General features: G+C 40.0%; 1 protein-coding gene across 1 annotated transcript in view; it reads right to left on the bottom strand.

Annotated features, from left to right (window-relative positions):
• Positions 1 to 13,921, bottom strand: part of NTPCR (nucleoside-triphosphatase, cancer-related) — a 36,406-nt gene extending 22,485 nt beyond the window's left edge. The window contains exons 1-3 of the mRNA XM_021000489.2: positions 13,810 to 13,921; positions 9,044 to 9,206; positions 7,395 to 7,491 (exon numbers count right to left, since the gene is read on the bottom strand). Of these exons, the coding sequence (XP_020856148.1) occupies positions 7,395 to 7,491; positions 9,044 to 9,206; positions 13,810 to 13,843 (294 nt within the window). The 5' untranslated portion in view covers positions 13,844 to 13,921. The remainder of the gene's footprint in view (positions 1 to 7,394; positions 7,492 to 9,043; positions 9,207 to 13,809) is intronic.
• Positions 13,922 to 18,642: the final 4,721 nt, after the last annotated feature.

Below are 18,642 nucleotides of genomic sequence, written 5' to 3'. Positions count from 1 at the left end.
GGGGTATTTGCATATCAAGAGGCACACAGAAGCCTTTAGGAAAAGAATGAATCTCTAATGATGTTTCAGGAATTAGAAATACAGTATCAGAAAGATCTCATTTTAACCGTATCACTTATAATAATGGTCCTAAAGAATGACCTTGAATAGGAGTCAAAACTAAGAATTCTTTGTACCTGACTGGGACACATTCATTTGGGGGTTCCCAGAGAAAGAGTGATATGGGAAAACAGGAAGCGTCCTGACCCTCAGAAAGAGTCTAGCCAAGACCCTTAAAGTGACAGAAATGATTATTAGTAACGAATGATTTGAGGAGATTCAGATTTTCCCCTCTTTTTTTTAATCCTCATTTCAAGACCTCAGTCTCTGAAGGTAGAGCTAATCTTCTACTCTCTACCCAGATCCCACCCAGGTGAGGCAGATCTTGTGCTCTACACAGGTTTAGATAGGGGTAAATTCTTTGAATAGATTGGCCAAGCTGGGACTCCCTTAAAAGTAAATGAAATAATCAAAGTAGATGCAGCCCCTCACTCTAATATTCATTCTCTCATTAACTGTTAACCAATCAGAGTTGATTGCCACCCTCAGGAACATCCCTCTTCCAATAGACCATGAGCCATAGAAAAAGTCATGAGTCTACCACCATGATCATCTTTGGTCAAAGACAGAGATAGCCAAATGACCATCTTTTTATTAAAATGCTGGCATTATTAATAAAATGATTAAATTACCCAGAAATTATGTCTCTCAATCCACAAAATTATGGTCTATCGTTATGGATCTGTATACCCCTGAAAGCTATAAAGGTCCACAGAAGTTGGAGGACCTAGGCAAGGGGTGCCATGGCAAATGGCCCTGGGGTAGAAAGGATGGTCACATCAGATGGCTCACAGAGGACCATAAGGGATAGGAAAAACAGTAGACATATAGGTAGGAGGACCTCTTTAGGGAGAAAACACCCTCTCCCTCAAACACCTAGAGACGTCAGTAACCTGGGGAAAATCCCAAACCAACTCACCATAGTTATGGTTCAGCCTAGAAGAGAGCAGTGAAGTGTCATTGTCTTTTTTTTTCTACTAACAAAGAGGTTCTACTAACAGAAAGCGGCAGTTTTTGCTTCCAATGTCTATTCTCATAATGCACTGATTAAAGGATGAGCTAAGGAAAGAAGGAAAAGTAATACTCCCTTTACTATCAATTGTTTTGTTTTTGTTCATTTGTTTATTTTTTGGTGAGGCAATCAGGGTTAAGTGACTTGCCCAGGGTCACATAGCTAGTAAGTGTCAAGTGTCTGAGGCCGCATTTGAACTCAGGTCCTCCTGACTCCAAGGCCACAGCTTTATTCCCTGTGATATCACTTCTAAAGAACGACATAAGACCCTTCTCCCTTTCAGAGAGGTATGTCCCCACTGGAAGCCGATTTCTCTAAAATGTGTCTCAAGCCCAATGGTCTAGAAAAAAAATAAGCATTGTTGCTGGGTCAAGTATTAAGAAAATAAATTTCTCTGCACAAGAGTCCTTTTCCACTTTCTCCCCCAGTCCCCATAATGTTTCTCAATCCTTTGGTAGAATCTATTTCAAAGTCAACAGCAGTTTCTACTCTCAAAAATAAATGGGTTTTTGTTTGTTTGTTTTCTGGCAAACCTTGTTCGGATCAAAATAGACTGATGTGAATTTCAAAATGCTGTAGTATGTTACTAAGTGGTCTCAATCTAGAATGATGTCTTTTCTTATTTATGGTTAATTACACTGTTCCCCTGGTGTTGAACTATTCTTGCATCCCTGGAACAAATGCAGCTTGATCATAGTGAATAATTTTTTTTTAATCTTGCTGTTGCCATTATGCTAATATTATGTTTAAAATTTCTGAACATTCATTAGCAATCCAGAGTGTACAGTTTTCTGTACTTGATTTATCCTTTCCTGGCTCAAGTATTAGTACTCGATTTGCCTCATACAAGAAGTCTGGTAGAATATGTTCTTTCTCAATTTTTGAGAATAGTTTATGTAGTACTGATATTAATTGCTCCTTAAATGTTTGGTAGAATTCACCTGTAAATATGGTGAATTTTGCCTGCACAAGAGTTTCCATCCACACCTTCCTGTTTTGATAGTTCCTTTAAAATTAATTCAATTTCACTTTTCTGAAACTGAATTGTTTAGAGCAGGGATGGGGAACCTGTGGCCATGAGGCAACATGGGGCCCTCTAGATCCTTAAGTGCAGCCCTTTGACTGGTCCAAACTTCACAGAACAAATCCTTTTCTTTCTTTCGTTTTTTTTCTTTCTTTCTTTCTGTCTTTCTGTCTTTCCAATTGGGGTTAAGTGACTTACACACAGTCACATAGCTAGTAAGTATTATGTGTCTAAGGCCAGATTTGAACTCAGGTCCTCCTGACTTCAGGGCCAGTGCTCTATCCACTGCACCACCTAGCTGCCACCCCCCAATAAATCATTTTATTAAGGGGATCTGTTATGTGAAGTTCAGATTCAAAGGGCTGTACCTCAAAACCCAGAAGGCCCCATGTGGCCTTGAGGCCCCAGGTTTCCCATCCCTCATTTAGAGAGTACCTATTTCATGTTCCGTTCATTTGATACTTTATGGGCTATAGTTCCATTTCTTTTAATTTCTCAGGGTTGTTGGCATGTAACTAACACACAGAAGTATGACAATAGGCTAGAGACCCAGGCCCAGGAAATGGTCTCAAGACTCAGGAGTTTCCTTACAAAGAACTTCTACCAGTGAAACCACAGGTCTAGGATAAAAAGTAATACTTGTATATAGGAGGTTCTGATATCTCTTGTCTGCTATTACTTTCACCTTGTTCATTTTTTTATTCTGGCGACCTGATTTTCCTCCCTCTTCCTTTAGATTAGATTAGTAAAGTTTTCTTGATTTGGTTACTCTTTTCAAAGAAACAGATTCTAGCTTTGTTTACCAATTCTACAGTATTTCTCCACCTCCCCTCCAGCCCCCTTTGCCCCAATCTGTTCATTTCTTAAATAATTTTTGAGAATCTCTTTCGGCAGTGTGGTTTGGACAGAAGACTTGGGTTCAAACCCCGCCTCTGATACTGCCTTGTGTGACTTTGAATAAATCACCTAACCTCCCTGGACTTCGATTTCCACCTATGTAAAATGAGGGAGCTGTACTAGACGACCCCTGATGTCCTTTCCAATCTAGATGTGTGATTCTATCTTTTGTGATTATTTTGGGTTTATTTGTGGCTTTTCTAATTGTTTAAACTGTATATTGAGTTTCATTAGTCCTCCTTTTTTTTTCTATTTTGTTAATTTTACATTGTTTCCCTTCCACAGACCTACAAGCAAATATTCTATGACTTTCAGAATACTATCATACATTGACATACTACTAGGCAATATTTATATAGAATTTTAAGGTTTGCAAGACATTGCACATATGTCATTTCATTTGATCCTCACAACTGGGGGAGGTGGGAGTATTATTATTCTTCCCATTTTACAGATGAGAAAACTGAGGCTGAGAGGTTAGTGACTTGCCAAGGGTTGCACAGCTATGTCTGTAATAGAATTTGAATTCAATACTTACTAAGTCCAATACTCTTAACTATTGCCTACATAAATTATTATCATTATTAACCCACTTTATGATCCATTGCCTTTTCAGGCCAGTCATCACATTACCATGATACCTGAGGTTAGTATGCCTCTTATAATCTCGGAACTTAACTCGTTTTCTGACTTTGGGGCAACTAGGTGGTGCTGTGAATAGAGTGTCAGGCCTGGAGTCAGAAGATTCATCTCCCTGAGTTCAAATCCAACCCTAGGCATTTACTAGTTGTATGACCCTGGGGAAGTCATTTAACCCCATTTGTCTCAGTTTCCTCATCTGTAAAATGAGATGGAGAAGGAAATCGGCAACCACTCCAGCATCTTTGCCAAGAAAACCCCATATGGAGTCACAAAGAGTTGGACATGACTCAAACACGACTAAAAACAGACTTCTGACTTTCGTTCCCTTTCCATTAATCAAACTGACTCTCAGAAAAAGCAAAATCTACACTTACCTCCCTATGTTAATGGATAATAAGACATATATTTGGAAATTATTAAATTTCAAATCTCAAATGTTTATTTTATAATGATTGTATTGAAAGGTTTAATATCATCAGAAATGCTGTTTTCTGAAATCTGATGTGATATATGAGATTTTCCAATGTGACCCACTCTCTACTTTTTCCATATCAATGGATTAAGAGAGAACTTTCACCTGCAACAGAAGAAATAATCTCCTTCCCCTTTGCCCCCAACTCTGCCCCCAAAATTCTGTGGAAAACTAGAGTCCAAGACTTTCATTGTGTGACAGTGGGTCTTGGTATGATAAGTCTGAGTTATTGAGGAATCTTTAATGCTGAATACCACTGCAGCAAGATTCTACCTAACATGTCATAGCCCAGTTTACACAGCCTCTCCTCAAATCAGATTTCTCAGGGTTTCAACTTGCTTCCCCATCTTTTCCTACAGTCCCCCCAAAAAATACACTTCCTCCTACTTAAGAGCAGATGGAAAACAAATGATTCGAAAGTTATACAAGCCAGAAAGCAAAGAGTTAAGGCTTTTAAACCTGAAGCCTATATTGCCCTAAAGTTGTAAGAGGCTGTGTTCGATAATCAAGATAGAAGTAGATAGGAGGACTTTTGAATTATTTCCTAAATGATTCAAGCTCTTTACTCAAATTGGAAAATGACTTCCTATGCAATCTTACAGATCAATATAAAAAATTTACAAGGCCACCTTTCTATCAGGCTATACAGTGTGCATGCACCTGAAGCAAGGTAAACAAAAATCAATTTGCTTCTCTACTGCTCCAGGGACATACGTGCGATTGGTCAACAAGTCTCAGTCTTAACTTGAAATTTCGGGCTCACAGAATCATAGATTTAGAATTCCAAGTTCCCTTGGATATCATTAGTCCAAAACGCATAGATGAGGAAAATGAAACCTGGAGATACAGTGACTTGCTTAGGGTCATACAATCAATAAAACAACTGCACTAGGATTCAAACTGAAGATCTCTGACTACAAAAAGTACTCTTTCCACTGTATCACATTTATTTGTTTTTGTTTTGAATTTCTGACCCTATCATGGGGGTGTGTGTGTGTGTGTGTGTGTGTGTGTGTGTGTGTGACAGAGAGAGAGAGAGAGAGAGAGAGAGAGAGAGAGAGAGAGAGAGAGAGAGACAGAGAGAGAGAGAGAGAGAGAGAGAGAGAGTGTGTGAGAGAGAGAGAGAGAGAGAGAGAGAGAGAGAGAGAGAGAGAGAGAGAGAGAGAGAGAGATGAGGGAAGGCCTCTGGCTGCTCAAGGACAACCTGACAAATGAATTTAATCCTTGTCACTCCTAAGCTCTAGATTTACCATTCAGGCATGAAGTGAGTGCCTTTCTGCTATGAAAATGCATCCCTGTCTTACCATGCTTCTGTTGAATCCATACATTATACTTGGACAGTAACTCTTCTGCTAAGATTCAACTTGTATTTATGAATTAGCAATTCATACCCATCCCTTCTCAAGATTCCAAAATCTATCTTTCTCAAGGTGAGCCAATTCAATTCTCAAACAAAATTCAAATTTAATTCCCTTTCATTTAAAAAATGTAAAAAATGGCATTTCTCTTTTTAGGGAAGATGCAGTAACAAAGTGGATAAAGAAATATATAAATTTAAACAATAAGAGAAGATAATGAACTCCCCAAAGGATTAATTTCCTTAAGGCCATGTAAGGCAATACCTACAACAATGCAAAAAAAGAAAAATAAAAGTTTCTCAAGCAGAGTGGAGCACTTATGATTTCAATGAATAACTTGTTCACAGAGGCTAAATTTTCTAAAGCAATGTAAAACCTTCCTTTGACACTGAAATACTTTCTACTCTCTTTTATTGCTAAGCTTATAGAAATGGTCTATACTTCCTCCCACCACTTCCTCATAATCTCTCTCTTCAAGCCCTTTTCTGGTGTCTAGCTCAACCACTCTACTGAAACTCAGTTCTCAAAGGCCACTATCATCCAATCCATTGGCCATTCTTCTTCTTCTTCTCTGCCGGATTTGGTGGTATTGAGACACTCTTTCCTCCCTCTCGCATCAACTTGTATGACATCATTCTTTTTTGAATTTCCTCTTGTCCGACCGATTCGTCTCGATCACCAATTTTATCATTCTCTTCACATCTCCTAAAGGTGAACGTTCTCTGAAGCGCTATCCTTGGCTCTCTTGTCTTTCTCTATACTCTCTCCAACTTTGCTGTCAGACACTCATATGACATCAATGAGTGCTAGTATGGAGACAGCTCCCAAACCTACAGATCCAGCTCCAATCGTTACTGGTCATCCCACAGTTCATAGTTCATCAACTATTCAAAGAGTTAGCTTCATCTGAATGTCCCACTGGTACCCAAACTCCAACATGTCCAAAATTTATCTTCTATCTTGTCTTTCTCCCCTAAAACTGCCTTTCTCAACTTCCTTGTTTCTGTTGTGAGTACTACTATTCTCTCATGTACCCAAGGCTCAAAAAGCTCAGTCATTTCTAACACTTCCTTATCCCTCACTCCTCACATTAAATCAGTTATCAAGGCTTGTCAATACTACATCCACTCTATATCTTCTATCCATCCTTTCCTATGCAGTACCATCTCAATTCAGACCCTGAGTGTTTCTGCCTTGGACTATCATAATGGCCTAACTGTTTTCCCGTAGTCCAATTCCTCCCTATCCTGACTGTCTCCGACACAAATAACAACAGCAACAACAACAAAAACCTTTTCCAATGCACACATCCGACTAAGTCCCCTGCTCAAAAAACCTCAGTGGCTCCCCATTGTTTATGAAATAAAATACAAATTCTATAGTCAGGCATTTGATGTCCTCTACAATGTGGCTTCAACCTACCTTTCCAGCAAGAAGCAACTTGGCAGAGCGATGGGAGTCAAGAAATTCTATTTTCAAATCTTAGTTCAAATCCTGGCTGTGCCATTTGCTAGCTTTGGGGCTTTAAACAAGCTCCTTTACCACTCTGCACCTCAGTTTCCTCAGCTGTAAAACGTAGGGGTAGAGGGCCTCCAAGGTCCCTTCCAGCTCTAAAACCAACAACTCTAAATAGTTTTAAAATGGAAAGAAATAGCTCATTTGCATATAAATGAAGACAAACAATTGTTTGAACTCTAGTGATTAAGTCCTAGGGGCTTATTTAATAATAGTACCTGACTGCTAATCAGCCAGCTGGCCTAGATGCCATATGGTGTAAAACTAGCCTTCCATGAATCAGAAAAAAACTACTGTGGTCAGAAGGTCAGCCGGGCCTCCCCTTGCTGACAACGGAAAGAGACTGGGGGAGACACGATTTCAGTTAATACTCACATTTTTCAACACTGGGAGAGCTAACTGCTCAAAAGAATGAAGGTCCACCACATACTGCCCCACTCGGTATTCACGTCTTCCAGCGGGAGGCTCTGACCTAAATGTAAAAAACAGTTTGCTCTAAATCATATCAGTTTCCTCTGTTAATGTCCCATTTTCAGCTACATCCCTGGGGCTTTCCCTCCCTCATGGGCTGAATCATCCTTACAACGCAGTGAGGACTGCATTCCACCCACTTTCCTGAACACAGTGCTTTGAGAGACTGGACAGGAGGCCCAATACTGAATCCAGATGTCAGAGGGACCTGGAGAGGTTATATACGTCACCCCACTGAATCTGGCATCATATTTTGTATTTCTTTTTCAATTTTTCAACAAGCATTTATTAGGCTCCTATTATGTACCAGGCACTATCTAGGCACTGGAGCTACAAAGATAAAAATACAATACCTTACATCATAGCACAAGAAACATTAATTCATTTGATCCTCACAACCCTGTGAGGTAGGTCCTACTATTAACCCCATTTAACAGATGAGGAAACTGAGGTTTAGAGACATTAAATGATTTGTCCCGGGTCACACAGCTAATGCATATCTAAAGCACATCTTCCTATTTCTAAACCCAGCTCTTCTTATTTCCAAGTCCAGTGCATTATCTATTCCATATGTATCTAGAGGCTTATGTTAGAGACAGCTAGAAGCACAGTGGATAGAGTGCTGGGCCTGGAGTCAGTCATGAAGTCCCGAGTTCAAATCTGGCCTCAGACTCCTACTATGTGTGACCTTGGGCAAGTCATTTAACTTCTGTTTGACTCAGTTTCCTCAACTGTAAAATGGGGATAATAGCACTTACCTCACAAGGTTGTTTCAAGGATCAAATGAGATATTTGTAAAAGCACTTAACACAGCACTTAGCCTGACACATAGTAGGTACTTTATAAATGCTTGTTTTCTCCCCTCTCTCCCTCCCCCTATATAAGGGTAGTTTTCCCCCATTAGAATCTAAGTTCCTGTAATGCAGGGATTTTTATCATAATTATATCGCTATCCTCAGAACCTAGCACAATGCCTGGCATACCATAGGTGTTTTAACGATTGTTTAATGCATGGAGCTTAATCTGATTCCCCAGCCCAAAGTGACCTCATTTCTCCCCTCCTTAACTAACAGCACTCTGTTGGAAGTTCTTCCTGTATTTTCACATTTTACTTAGAATTACACGTGTATTATCTACATGGATAATATATATGGCAACTCTCCCAAGACAGGAGTGTTTTTCTCTTCTTTATATTCCCCACAACACAGCACAATGTCTGCAGGTATTCAATAAATATTTGCAGAATTAAACTGATTTCAAAACCTATTTCTGTGTTTTCATTTTCTCTGGGAAAATGCCCAAGGTCTGGACCAAAAGATTCAGATTCCATTTACTGAGCTCCCAAAGCCCTACCCCCTTTAAACACTATACCCATATATAAGAGGGAGGAATGTAGAAGAAAATGCAATCTGATGACGACACCCAGAATATGATTTTAGAAGTTGCTCAGAGCAATAAGCTTCCATCTCATCAGAACAGAAAACCTTCCAAATTTTTTTTTAAAAAAAAAGCATGTAAGAGAGGAAGAACCCCCACAATTTAAATATCAGTACCCAACTCTAGACAAAGGCCCCCTCAATCCAGACAACGTGACCACATCAAATCCTATTCTTCTCCCTCCTTGTCTGACTTCTTCTGTATAAAATCCATCAACAGGCACGCCCAGTGATCTGAGAGCATCACTGGCTTTCTGGATTAGTGTGGTTTTTCCAACCCCTACAAGAAAAAATAAGTACCCATTAATAAAACCAGCAGCACCACAGCTTGCAAGATCCAGAGTGGCAATCATGCTCAACAGTGTATAAAGTCATCTCCATGAATATTAATTTTATTTTAATTCTGATTGCTCCAGGTGTGAAAACTTCAATCTCAAGTTGAAACAAGAAGAATCAAAATCTGCTGTTTCTGGGTTTTCTTTTTACATTCTGGAGCATGCCCAATTTGGCAGCACATGGTCTCACTGCCAATTCTAGGTAACAAAAAGCGGCTTTGATGTTACTCTCTTTTAGCAATTTACATCCTATGGAACAAGCCTTTGTTTTCTCTAGGCAGACAGAAGACTTGAGTTGACTCATTTTTCCATCTAGGGAGAAAAACCAAGAAGCCTAGACCAAAGGCCTTAGTCCAGGGGTGGGGAACCTGCAGCTTCAAGGCCACATGTGGCCTCACCTGCCTTAGTCAATGCAAACCAAAATTTGGATTTTTTTGGTTACTTAAGACCAGCAACACAGGAAAAACTTTTATCCTTCTGACTAAGGATGGTGGAGTGTGTGTCCCTCTCTCTAGTTGGTTGCCTGAGACATCTTTATCTGTATGCATGCTGTATCCCGAAATTGAAAGTGAGATCCTTGAAAACAGGGGTGCTCCATTTCTGTCTCTGCAAGCCTACCACAATGCCTTGCCTTCGGTAGGTAACTGTTTGTTGAATTAAACTGAATTCCCAACTAAAGGAGACAAAGTCTCTCAAAAGCATTAATTTTCAACTAGGTCTCTCCTTCTACACGCTGCTCCTCCTTGTCTTGTATACTCAGGATGCCAAGCCCCAACCCCCTACTACAATGCCTTCCTCTGAGCCCCCTAATCCCATGGTATCCAAGGGATACTATGTCCTCTGGCCCTCTGGCCCATTCCTACAGGGTGTGGAATGTAACAAGCTAGTTTATATTACCATCTGCTGTGCTAGCCGAACAATGAGTACCGAGGAGTCATGTAGCATCTTGGAAACATTTAAATTTTGCTTTCTGGAGACATCAAGACTTGACCTGATGGAGTGACTCCAATCATTCTGGCCAAGCCTGCTAAGAAGACATGAGCTACAAAGCGCATACTGAATCAAGAGTCAGGACACCCGATTTCTAATCTCAAAACTTATACTTTTAGCTGGGTGACCTTGTTCCAGTCATCTACACAATACTTCAAAAATGTCAACTACTATTATTTTTTACCTCTGAGTTAGTTTCCTTCTCTGTAAAACTGGGATAATATTCTTTGCACTATCTACCTAACTCACAGGACAGTGCTCTGCGAATTTTTAAAACACTTTATACATGGCAAGCTATTATTATTTTTATTTTATAGATTTATTTTAATTATAATTGATATTACATATGTCTAATAATATCAATGAGGTGGCCACCTATTCTGCAAAAATAAGGGTTAGCCCAAATTCCTCAAAAAATCTTTAAGGTTCCTTGAAAGTACTTATGAAGGCAGAACCATTTAATTTTATATATCCTTTATATTAGGGTGGAACTGCCCGATTCCACCCTAATATCCCTATAGGATTGAGGCTGCTAAAACATGAAACCGATATTCAAGAGTTCAAGTACCTCAAAGAATTTGAAAACAATATTATCTAGTAAAAGCACCATTTTAGGAGTCAGAAACCTAAGCTATAATTCTGGCTTTAACTCTAAATAAGCATCACTTGGATTATCATTCTTAAATACCTCTGTGCCTTATTTTTCCTATATAAATGACTATACTATAAAGTATGTTTCTCAAATGGATGTCATCAGGACAAGATAACATACTGTTATGTTCATGTGCTTCTGAAGTTTTACTGTACCTAGAAAAACAGAAAAAAGTCTTCCCTCAGGTAAAACATAGCTCTTCTGATTTTATGATTCCTAACTCTGGCTAGTGATGCTAGCAACTGTTATCATAACAGATCCACTAAGTGGTTGGTCAGAGAGATCTAAAGGCCAGTCTGGACAGTGAACCTAACAGAACAACTCCCTGAAGGAAGGGAATATCATTTTTTATGTTTGTATCTCCAAAACCTAACACAATCCTTTGCATATATAAAAGTGCTTACTTAATAAATGTCCACTGAACTGAAATGAAGTCTATGGGGAAATGGGTATGAAACTTTAGAATATAATCTATTTGAAAGTTGGAGAACTGCCTGTAATTTGTATTTAAATGTTTTTGTCTTCCCCTAGGTTCTTTTTAAATTTTAAACCTCAAACTCAGCTTTTGCTACAAGGGTAATCAATAAACAGTGGAAATAATCATTTATGTTAGAAAGGATTTTATCTGAAAAAATACTAGACATCCAGCACTTCCGCTGAGCAATGGAAAGAGGAACAGTGGCTTGAAGTGGCCTGTAGCATGTGAGGACATATGTCCTCATAAGTGGCCTAAGGCAAGAACACCTATCATAACAGACAGACAGCCTGAATGGTACTCGGGGTGGTTAAAAAAAAAACAAACCTAGAGAACCATCTCATGCCTTGGGAGGATGCTTCTTGGAGATCTACATAAAGACACACACAAGAAACACAGGATGAGACTACATAGAAAATTGGGAACTGCATCAGATGACCCATTAGGAAGCAACACAAAGCTCACTAATACATCAAACCATTTTAGTCAATCGGTGTTCATTTCTTAGGCCCACTGGGCAAAATGAGTAACAAAGAAAACAATTTCTTCATAGTAATCAGACTACTTGAAATCATAGGGACCTTAGAGTCCCTTCACTCAATCCATCCTGATCCTATCAGAGGTAAAGAAACTGAGGCTCAAGAGACATGAAGTCACACAGCTGAGCCAGGATTCCAACCCAGGTATTCTTGCTCAAAATCAATAGATCAACAAGCATTTATTAAGCTCCTACTATGTGCCAAGCACTATACTGGAGGCCGGGTTTACAAAGAAAAAGCAAAAACAGTCTTTCTGTACTAAAGGAACACACATCCCTAAAGGAGGAGACAGCTTATATCCCCCATGCATCCATCCCTATCCTCTCCCCTCTCTCTCTCCATCACACACACACACACACACACACACACACACACACACACACACACAGAAGGAAATGACAAAACACTCCAGCACCTTTACAAGAAAACTCCATGGACTAGTCAGTGGGGTCACAATGAGTCAGATACAACTGAACAACTACACATGCACACAAACATTTGTGTATATCTTATACATATGTATATATCATATTTTATACGTGTATATACATATATGTATACACACACCTTTGTATCACCTAGTCCTAGACCATATAAACCACAAGCATGATTGTAACCTTGATTGGCAACCACACCACTCAAATGAGGTATCTGCTTACTTAGCACAGTACCTTGTAGGTAGTCGGCATATAAGGTGCTACATAAATGCTTATTCCCTTTCCTTTCCATTCTGCTATTCCCAAAGATCCATCACTCTTGCTTCTGTATCTGCTCCCAGGAAAACTGATGCAAGCATGTCCTATGAGCGTCTTGTCATTGTGGGATTATATATCGATAGAGGGAACTAACTCCCCAGTGAGGAAAGTCTCTCTCTCTCTCTCTCTCCATGTAAGTCAGCTTCTTTCTTGCAATTTAGCCTTAGTGGCCAAGAACAGTCAGAGATTAAGCGACTTGCTCAAGATCACAGAGGCTAGAGACTGTATTAATAATGGCTAGCATTTCTATATTGCTTTAAAGTTTGCAGAGAGCTTTTCAAATATAATCACAGTTTATTCTCACGTCAACCCTGTTATTATGATCCTCATTTTACAAATAAGGAAACTGAGGCAGACAGCGATCTGGGAGACTTGCCCAAGACACCCAGCTAGGAAATTTGGTTGGCTGATTGTGAATTCAGGTCTTCCTGATTCCAGGTCTGGCGCTCTATCCCCTGGACCACGTAGCTGAACGCAGCTTTCTAACTACGACTACACACACACTCTCTTGCCAGCGGAGAACTAATTGAAAAGCAACAAATGTTAATGGTTTAATTATCTATGCTTATCACTTCTCCCTCCCCCACAAAAAGGGCCAGAAGTGGAGGATACATAAGGAGGTCTAGTCCAGCCAGGAAGCTAATCCTGGAGACCGGGCTTCCTTAATCTCAACTCGGAGTGCTTTGCTTTTCATCACCGTCGCTATTAATAACTTGACCTCGCGCAGGGGCGGGTTAGGGAGGGGGGCGCCGTTTGGATTCTTGACCCTGAGAATCCAGAGCAGCTGGAGCCTGGAGCCACTGCAGCAGCAGCCCCGGCGGGGAGGGGAGCCCCCACACCGCTGCCAAGCCGGCCAGGGGCAGGGAGGCTGGGGACGCCACGATGGAGCAGGCTAGGGCACGGAACTACGCGAAGGTGGGGAGCGCGCATCCGTATCTAAACCAAGCGTGCCCAGCGGGCCCGTCCTATTCACCCCCGGGTAGGACTGAGGGCGAGCCGACAACCTAACTCCCTTTCCACGTTTCAAGCAGCTCGAGCCTGCTGTCTGAACTTAGGAGCACCAGGAGAGATGGGAAGGGAATCTAGAAAGGGGCCTAGACCACTGTGGTTGCTGCACGGCGGGGAAACTGGCTTTACCTGGGGGGCCCGTTAAGAACACATGTTTGCTCATTCTGGGGTCTGGAGTTCTCAGATCCTCCCTCTCCGGATGTGCAACCTCCGGCTCCACCTCCTTCCCTTCCGTTTCCCCTCCCTTCCTCTTCCCCCTCCCCCTGAGGAGGGCGGAGCGTGCCTCTATGGATGGTACGCTGCACATGCTCTGTGTCCCTTTGCCTTTGCATCCTGATTTCAAGGGCCTGAGTTCTTCTGACCCAGGAGAAAATTTTATACTACTCTGAACAGGCTGCGGCTCAGATGAAGGGAAAGTTATATGCATTTGAAATGACATTACTAGCAGGACTTACTGGGCACATCACTGACACTGGTACTTAATAGTCCAGAATAAGGGAAAATTTAATGATAATAATATCTACCATTTCTTAAGCACCTGCTATACATATGCTAAGCCTTTTACAAATGTTTCATTAGATCTTCATAAGGCACATGGGCGTAGGTACTATTATAATCTCCATTTTGCAGTTGAGGAAACTGAGACAGAGGTTAAATGACTTCCTTAAGTTAATGCAGCTCTAAATGTATTTGAGGCTGGATGTGAAACTCAGGTTTTCCCCGACTCCAGGCCCACTGTACCACCTAGCTGTCTCAGCTATACAGCTGAATATTGGTCTGATGAGACCCTGTCCCATATATTAAAAAAATAGCCATATAGAGATACCTTTATCCATTGGGGTGATTCATCCTGTGTATTGTGTTAATACAGTGCTTGGCTCACGGTAGGTGCTTAATAAACGTTCATTGATTTATTGATTGACTGTTGTGAAGCTCTTATATCTTCCCTTAATAGTCCTGGGACCTTGACTAAATCTTGTTTCTGATAGGACCAAGTTTTAAGGAGGGGACTTCAGCTCCTAGTGCTGCCCCTGCAACTCCCCTCCTTGGAGAATGCCCAAGTGGCATTTCAGGCAAATAAACAGAAGTTTGGGATATGCTTACTTCAGTCACGGGTGGTGGGACCCATCCCCTCCTGCATGTGCAGGTGTCCTACTGCCTCCTATCAGCTATGATGACTCAGGGGTCAGTACTATGTGGTAACAAAAATTAAAAACCTTTTAATTGACTGCAGACTAGAACTTCAAGGATAGAAGCTTCCTGAGAGCTTTTTAGTAAAGAAGACTACTATGATCTATCAAGGGAGAGAAGGGCAGCAGCAAACCATACTCCCTTACCCAATTGCCATGTGTTTATGAATGCATTGTGCCTGTGTCTCTTTTGAGTTTAGAATGAGTAGTGTGAGATGGGCGTGCTAGGGAACAGGTGAGGCCAGAAGATCCATCAGAGTCTTCAGAGAGGTTTCACCAGTTAGCAGAACTGGTAGCAGTGGCAGCCCAATCTGGGCCACAGCCTGTGGACCCCCTTGACCCAGCTCAGGTATGGATTGAACCCAAGGAGTGATACAAGCTCAAAACAGGAAATACCTTAGTAACAATTGAATATGATGATGCATGTAAAGGGCTGCCTTATGGGGTAATAAGAATTCCAGAAGTTTTCAAATAGAGACTAGATGACAACTTTGGGGTAACATTATAAAAGGGGAGTCATGTATATGGTAGAGACTTGAACTAGATACTCACTAAGATCTCTTCAAACCACAAAGAACATGGGATATGGAGTCAGAATGCGTGGGTTCAAATCCTGACTCTGCCATTTAGTATTCTGAGATGCCCTAAATCACCAGTGATAAGAGACATGCAATCAAAACAATTCAGATTCTACCTCATACTAAGCAGTTCATCAGAGAGGATGAAAGATGGGCATAGTCAGTATTGAAGGAGTTATGGAAAGACAGGCACACTAATACACAAATGGTATATTACACATTAGTCAAGCTGTGAATAGGTTTGGCCCTTCTGGAATTATACTATGAAAGTGACTAAAACATCCTTAGCCTTTGATCCAAAAATGCCACTTCCGGGCATATACCCCGGGGAGGTCAGAGCTAGAAAAGAAAGGTCCCAGAAACAACAAAATATTCACAGCAGCTTATAGTAGCAAAAAAAATGGAAACAATGTCGATGCTCATCAGTTAGAGAACGGCCAGGCCAATTGTAGTACATAAATTTTATGCCAAATTTTATTCAGTCATTCCAGTCATGTCCAACTCTTTGTGACCCCATTTGGAGTTTTCTTGGCAAAGATACTGGATTGTTTTATCATTTCCTTCTCCAGCTCATTTTATAAATGAGGAAAATGAAGGACACAGACTGAAGTGTCTTGCCCAGGATCACACAGCTAGTAAGTGTCTGAGGCCAGATTTGAACTCAGGAAGATGAGTCTTCCTCACTCCAGGCCTGGCACTCTATCCACTGTGCCACCCCATTGAAATGTCATTTTACTGTGCAGCAAAAAACAACGAATGTGATGATGAAGCCAAGATTGTGGAGGACAGGAAGCAACCGAGCTGAACTCTCCCAACATTCTCCTCCTACAACTTCAAAATAATTTCTCAAATCTAATTTTGGAGCCACAAACCCAACAAAAGGTCAAAGTGAGACATTTTTCCAGCCTAAGACAGCTTAGGAGATTGGCAGGAGAGGTCTGTGACATCAGGGTGAGAGCTAGCCTGGAGCCAGACAATAGTACCAGTTGTCCTTAGAGTCAGCAAAAGCAACAGCCCAGAGACAGTAAGGGGGTTAGACAACTGGTCAGAGAGAGATTTCAGGGGGGCTTTTGCTGACACTGATTGGCAACTCTATTGCCCACAGACAGTTCTGGGTCACAGTTCCAAGATAGAGAAGAGCACTAGCACTTATGGTTACAGGGAAAGAGAGGCCCTTCCTGGGTAAAGACCAGAGTGCAGATCAGGAAAGCAGTGACCACACCTCTCCATAATTCATACCACCTTGGAAGCACCAAAATCTTGTAGATTCCCAGAACTATCTCTGAGAATAGCAGCACAGAAAAAAGCCTAAAGCTTGGGATAGGGCATCCCCACCCAAAGATGAACAGAGCCCAACTTTATCATAAAATTTAAAGTCAAGAAATAGGCTGAGGGGGAAAAAAGAATTTGACCATAAAAAGTTACTACAGTGGCAGGGAAGACCAAAGCATAAACTCAGAAGACGACAACAATGTGAAAACATTTACAAGCAAAGCCTCAAAGAAAAATGCAAATTGGACCCAAGACCAACAAGAATTCCTGGAAAAGTAAAAGAAAGCCATAAGAGTGGTAGAGGAAAAATTGGGGAAAGAAATTACAGTGATACAAAAAATTATGAAAACAGAATTAACTGCTTGGTAAGAAAGGCACAAAAAATACTGAATAAAATAACACTTCAAAAAACAGAATTGGCCTTATGATAAGAGATGCAAAAAAAAAATACTGAAGAAAATAACATCTTAAAAAAAGCAGAATAGGCCTAATGGTAAAAGAGGAACAAAAATTCACTAAAGAAAATAACTCCTTAAAAAGCAGAATAGAGCAAATGGAAAAGGAAGTAGAAAAAAAAAATCACTGAAGAAAAGAACTCCTTAAAAATTAGAATTAGCCAAATGGAAAAAAAAAGACACAAAAGTTCACTGAAGAAAATAATTCCTTAAAAATCAGAATTAGGCAAGTGGAAGCTAATGACTCCATGAAACATTAAGACTCAATGAAAGAAAATCAAAAGAATGAAAAAAAATAGAAGAAAATATAAAACATCTCATTGGAAAACATAAACTGAGGAGAGATTATCTCAGAATTATTGAAGTACCTGAAAGTCATGATCAAAGAAAGAACTTAGACATCTTATTTTAAGAAATCATAAAGAAAAACTGACTTTATCTTAGATCCAGATGGTAAAATACAAATTGAAAAGAATCCACAGATCACCTCCTGAAAGAGATCCTAAAATGAAAACTCCCAGGAATATTATAGTCAAATACCAGAGCTCCCAGATCAAGGGGAAAATACTGAGCAGCCAGAAGGAAAATATTCAAATACCATGGAGCCACTGTCAGGTTCATATGGGATTTAGCAGCTTCCATATCAAAAGAGCAGAAGTCTTAGAATATGATATTCTGAATGGCAAAGGAGCAGACATTTCCAAAGGACCCATGATGAAAAATGCTATCAAATGACTAATATGGAAATGTTTTACATAATTTCACAAGTATAACCTATAACTGTTTGCTTACTGTCTCAAGGATATGGGAGGAGAGTGAGGGAGTGATAGAATTTGGAACTCAAAACTTTAAATAAAAAATGTTTAAAAATTGGAAGAAAATTTTTAAAAATTTCCTCAAAAAAAAAATGCTGTCTACTTCCAGAGAGAAAACTGATGAACTCTGAGTACAGATTGAAGTATAATTTTCTCACTTTACTTTTTTGTTGCTTTTTTTTGGAGATATGGCTAATTTGGAAATGTTTTCCATAATTTCATATGTATAACTGATATCATTTTGCCTGCCTTCTCAGCAGGTGGAAGCGGGGTGGGAGTAAGGGAGAGAATTTAGAACTCAAAATTCAAAAATAAAAGAATGTTTAAAATAAATAAATAATAAATTTATTTTTTAAAAACAATGAATATAAAAAATTCAGAGGAGCATGGGAATTCACAAACAGATGCAGTGAAGTAAGCAGAACCTGTTAAAACTATAACTGCACAGAAATATGCATATATATACATAATGACTAAACACTGCAAGTGAAAACAAAACCTGATACTGAACACCATAATTAAAATTACCAAGCTTTTACGTGAGGAAAAAATGAGAAAAAGGACTAAGCATGGAATATTGTATATATCTTTAGACTCACTAGATATATTGGTTAATTTTTCTGTGCTGTATTTCTTCCTACCTTTTACAAAT

This window comes from Phascolarctos cinereus, unplaced genomic scaffold (assembly GCF_003287225.1).
Source record: "Phascolarctos cinereus isolate Bilbo 61053 unplaced genomic scaffold, phaCin_HiC Scaffold_5;HRSCAF=322, whole genome shotgun sequence".
NCBI lineage: Eukaryota > Metazoa > Chordata > Mammalia > Diprotodontia > Phascolarctidae > Phascolarctos > Phascolarctos cinereus.
Note: the sequence above shows the minus strand (reverse complement) of the source record. Positions and strands in the feature narration are given on the sequence as shown.